General features: G+C 43.3%; 1 protein-coding gene across 1 annotated transcript in view; it reads right to left on the bottom strand.

The window, feature by feature from the left end:
* Positions 1 to 1,109: 1,109 nt before the first annotated feature.
* The window catches only part of LOC104959854 (rho GTPase-activating protein 23-like), a gene marked incomplete at its 5' end in the record, with an annotated part of 10,514 nt that continues 6,289 nt past the window's right edge, over positions 1,110 to 5,334 (bottom strand). Inside the window, one exon of the mRNA XM_010787764.1 lies at positions 1,110 to 4,286. Coding sequence (XP_010786066.1) covers positions 3,336 to 4,286 — 951 coding nt within the window. The remainder of the gene's footprint in view (positions 4,287 to 5,334) is intronic.

Below are 5,334 nucleotides of genomic sequence, written 5' to 3'. Positions count from 1 at the left end.
ATCTTAAAATCAATATAGATGTATTTATTATAAACGTAAGTCCTTAACACCTGTGTATATCACCATTCAAACATCTTTTAAAAGTTGAACAAACCCCACACAGCTCAGTAAAGACTGTGAAATGTTGACTTTATTTGATCATTTCAGTAAAAACGTTCATATTTCTCTTTTTGATTATAATACTGATGAACGTTCAAAACAAAGCATTTTGGCAACTTACCACATACGTTTTAAAATGCTTAATAAGCACCGTAACTTTCATGATATCATTTCTAGGTCATAATATGTTGTTTCCGTGATCGGCCGACTGTTGTGTGACGGCAAATGCTGCGGCTGCAAGGCATTGTGGGGCAGCATTTTCTCCTCTCCTTTCGTCAAGGGAGGTCCAGTGGATCCTATCTAAAGGAGGTTATAAGGGAAGTTTGAAACCTCATTTCCTATCATCTAGAGAATTCATGGCTGCCACTGAGGGACTTCCGGGTCATTTCACTCCGTTAGGAAGGTTCCTAAGCTAAATGGACTATTGGAACGCAACCCAGTTCTTATTATACATCCATGGCCCCTCCTCCAACACACACGAACGCGCACATGACCAATGAGGGCACGAGATAAGTTTGTGCACAGATGGAAGGCTGACAGGCAGGTAGGCCATCCAGTTATTTTACCCGGGCCGGCTAAAATGATTGGTCATGCTTTTTACAGCGCTACTGCTTCCACAGATTAAATGTTATGTATTTATTGTCAAAGCATTTAATATATTCATTGCTATCGGGATGTTAAGATCATTCCATGGAATATAACAAAAAGTGTTTTTAGCCTCTATAAAGTTATACGGATATTCTATGGCAGTTATGACCATGTGCCAAATAAAATATATGATGTGAAATGTTAAATTGATCAATGCAGGTTTCTGAAATTATTTTTGTATAAGTAATGTTCATACGGTGCCTTGGCATAATCAGTTTCAAATTCTGATCAAGTCTACACTAAAATGGTCTTTCATTTGAACCTGCTTATATCTTAAACTTCACATGCACACAACATTATACAACTGTTTTCACAGAAACTCACATGTGAATCAGAAAATAAGCACACCACGTCTTCCAAAACAAATAATTTAATATATTATGCATAATAATTATATACACAGGTTAACTTAACAAGGCTTTGTACAACTGTTACAAAATTGGTCCACGCACAGTCACCCACGTACATAAAGTCCATGCACAGGGGCACAGAGGACAGACTGTAGATATGATTAAGACACACAGTCTGACGACTTAAACAACTAATGTTTGTTAACGGGAGCAAAGATAGTGAAAACGTGGAAAGGAAGAAGTGTAACTCAGGTAAGACTGGTGTTTGGATTTAAGGAGCTTATTCACCTACTTACAACTGCTGCCACGGCGACAGTAACACTGATATAATGTATGAAGTGGAACCCCACTGTGGCAATAAGTGCACAGGTCACTTCTTGGCTCCATTTCTGCTGATATTGTACAAACAGAAAAAAGATAAATCATGTTGGCATGACGTCACATAGCTGCCTTAAACGCTCCTGTTAGTTTCCCCTGGACCACACACACACACACACACACACACACACACACACACACACACACACACACACACACACACACACACACACACACACCAGCAGGACAGACAGGCTTACACTTAGCATATTTGTACTCACTGAAATATCACTGACCCCATGCACACATGTTTTAGTCCATGGACGTTTTGGCATAATGCCCAAGTCCCATCATCCAGGGGGGTGACTTGGGGTCCCTGCAGGACCTCAGGAGGCTTTGGAAGAGCTTTAAAGGGTCGAGCAGTAAACTGAAGCTTCCTCTGAGTCACTGAGCTGAACTCAGGGCGGCAGGTTGGTTGAATAGGTTATTTTTGCCCATGTGGGTATTGTCAAAGACATCATAGGAAGACAGCAGCATGTACAGCACTTTGCATAAGACCTGTGGCCGAGTGTCTTCTGGTGAGTCAGCAGGAGATTCATTTCAATCATCTCTTATGGCTTTTTCTCATTTCAAACCTGTTTTACATTTACAACTTAAGGGTTTCATTCCAGAAAAATGTTTAAGAAATATATAATAATGCCACTATGTGTAGGATTTAGGACTCCTTACTTTGGCACCAGCTAGTGGTTGTATTAGGAACAGCACTGTAAACGATTGAGATTGTTCCAATCAGAATCTCTTGAGAGATGCTTTAATAACATGGTCACTGTTATTCATTAGTGTATGTTTTTTTGTTGTTGTAATTTTAGAGGTTTTACTTCCCTGGAATATATCTAGCCATACATTTGAAAAGACAGATAAATCTGCTCTGCAATTCACTGCATTATTCTTTTTGATATGTATATCTCTCATCACTCCGTTCACTTCATCTAAAGATATATTTTGCCACATTTTCCCAAGAATCATTCAATTAAACTACTTTAGGAAACAAGTGTATCTAGTTATATTGTTGTAAAGCCCCTGTCTGACCAGCATTTACAACAGCAATATTTGGCCATGTCAATGGAATTGTTGTGGAGTCACTTGTTAAATCCTTGAATTCTCACTGGTGACCCTTCAGGTGATGGTCATAAGGATGATAGAAAAGCTGAGGAGCATAAACTAAGATTATCGGCTGGGGCATGTTCCACTTTAAGTCAACCTCTTCTCAACAACTGTATGAACTTATTGTTCTGTTAGCGACCAAGCTAACTGAAAATTAGCAAGTTACCTAGCAATATCTATTGTGACTGACAAACAGTAGCATGGCTGTTTTTTGTTAGCATGTTAGCTTGTCAGATACAGTATTATATATAACCCTCACCAGTATAGGCGGACATTGGGCAAGATGCTTAACCTTCAATTGCTCTGTGGCATGTCTGCTGGGTTGAAGTGTATGCAAGTCAGCTAAATGACATCTAATGTAATGTAACGCAACTATCTACGACAGTGGTGTGGATCCCACCACACAGACTTTTTCCCTGAGAACTGTGATCAGATTTTTTTGATGTGTAGTTTTCCTAAATCAGCTCACCTTTTTCAGCCCTAATGTCCTTTTGAAATGTATAACGATATACGATAATAAAATCTACAGTTATTTTGTAGGTAAAGGGTTAAAGATGCATAGCTTCGATTTGAGTTGAATAGTGAATCCTATGGGTTTCACATGTTTTAATTGACGGTGATATCATTTTGGAATGAAACTCTACAGCTGCTAATAATATCAGAGACCCCTAAAGTAACATGCTGTGTGTGGAGGCAGTGACAGGCGCTCCAGTGTTGTGAGTAAAGGGGGGGTGCATCCATTAGTGGATGAGACGGTTAAACGACCACCGTGTGACGCCGCCATGCTCTCGTCTTGTCCCGGGGGGCCAAACCCGACCTCCTCAGGACCACAGGGTGAGCAGCAGGTGAGGACGAGGAAGAGTGAGGGGGAGAATCGATTTCCTGAATTGACCCAGGACCTACAATTAATCCCTGAGGAACCCCAACACGTGCAACCTGACCCGGTGGTCCCTCAATGACCCGGATCACCTCCACCCTCTCTGCTCTCCACCCTCTCACCCTGTCCTCCCCCCTGCCCAGCTCCAGGTCCAGATTCATGGACACAGCTCTGGTCCTCTCCCCTCTCGTCTTCCTGTAGTGGACCGGAGCGGACTGGTTCCAGTCGGGCTGCTGGGTCCCATAAAAGCTCGAAGACTGGTAGAGGCTGGGAAGCCGGGTGGGGCGGATCCAGAAAGGGACTATGGGAAGTCCTCTGGCCTGGTTGTGAGGCCTCACATTGAAAGAAGAATACTCTGCTGGGGGTCTTGGGTAGGTGGTCTGATAGTGTTGGCAGTGGAAACTGTTTGGACGAAGCTGCGGCACATTTCGAGGCGGGGTGGTTCTACGCCTACTATCCTTTTCAAAATGTTTTGCCGCTTTTCCTGCTCCACTCCCCACTTCCTGTTCAGACCCTTCCTCTGCAGCCACAGAATGGTTTCCCTCAGAGGTCTCTCTAGCTTTCACCGCCGTTTCCTCTTCAACCCTTTTTTCTTTTTTAGGGAAGGTATGCAACTCTTCCTTCCTTCTCTCCGCTTCCTCCTCCCCCCCCTCCTCCTGTCCTCCCCCGTAGTTGCTGGTTTTGACGGGCTCATGCTCGGAGTCCTCGTCGGCGCTGTCGTCCTGCAGGTGGGTGCTCAGGCTTTTCTTACGTTTGCGGGTCACAGCAGAGATTATGGACTTGGGTAGGAAGTCCCTGGCATTCAGGTCCTTTTTGGAGAGTGATGAAAACTGAAAAGGTAAAATCACAGTGACACAGAGGTGGAAGAATAATCAGACTCTGTACTTAAAGGCCATGTAATGCATCTAACACAGGTGTTTTTTAACATGTAGTTTAGATATCACCAGAATAAAAATAAATAAAAATGTTTAAAGTTTGGTCATAATTAAATGACATATACGTTAAAAACCGATGTTGGTTCCGAAGTTTGCCGAGTACGCCCCCGATCACTCCCGAACGAGCGGTGACGTCACACGTGGCAAATATTGCCATTTGATCAAATCAGTCCAAATGGCAAGCAACGCGACAACTTCAGACAGCGACAGCGACAGCGATCATTCAAGCTCAGATTCGGTGGGTTATCTGGATTCAGTTACAGAAGTAGAGAGTGAACCAGCTAGCCTTTCACTTCAAGGCATCTTGCCTTATCAGTACGAGCCTCCTGCCCGGCAATCGAACAACGAGGCAGAAACTTGTGAAAGAGAAGCGGATTCCGCAGCCGGCGAGACTCGAGTCGGCAATACTGAATGGTAAATTATGTTTTATTTCATTTGACTTGCACTAAATGTCGATCTTAATTTGTCATCTGTTCCTCACAGGTCCGGCAGATATTGTTTTTTTGTTTATGTTATGTACAATATTCAGGCGTACATGTCAATGCTGTGAAAGCATGCCCACTGCAGATGAATGTGTATGCTGCAGAGAGATCTGGCAGGTGATGGAACAAATAGACAGTTTGCAACCTACTGACCAGATAGCAGAGTCCTGCATCGGGTCGGGTATCCGCGGGTACCCGACGGGTGACCCGCAAAAAAGGTGATTTGCGGGTGGTATTTTTTCAAACGCTTTTTTCCGGGTTCGGTTCTGGGTAAAACAAAGATGATGCGGGTCGGCTTGCGGGTGTTGCATAATAAATATATTTAAATAATAATAATTTAGTTTAATGTTTAAATCCTCAGACCTCTCCTCCGCGGGACCGAGCATAATCCTAACCTCTGCAGTGCATCTATCTGCTGCTGAGCGCACCACATTCTGAATGGCTGAGGTGAAGCTCTCTAG

Source organism: Notothenia coriiceps, unplaced genomic scaffold, assembly GCF_000735185.1.
Source record: "Notothenia coriiceps isolate Sejong01 unplaced genomic scaffold, NC01 NC01_scaffold00031158, whole genome shotgun sequence".
In the NCBI taxonomy this organism is placed as follows: Eukaryota; Metazoa; Chordata; class Actinopteri; order Perciformes; family Nototheniidae; genus Notothenia; species Notothenia coriiceps.
The sequence above is the reverse complement of the archived record's forward strand: the minus strand, read 5'-3'. Positions and strand labels throughout refer to the sequence as shown.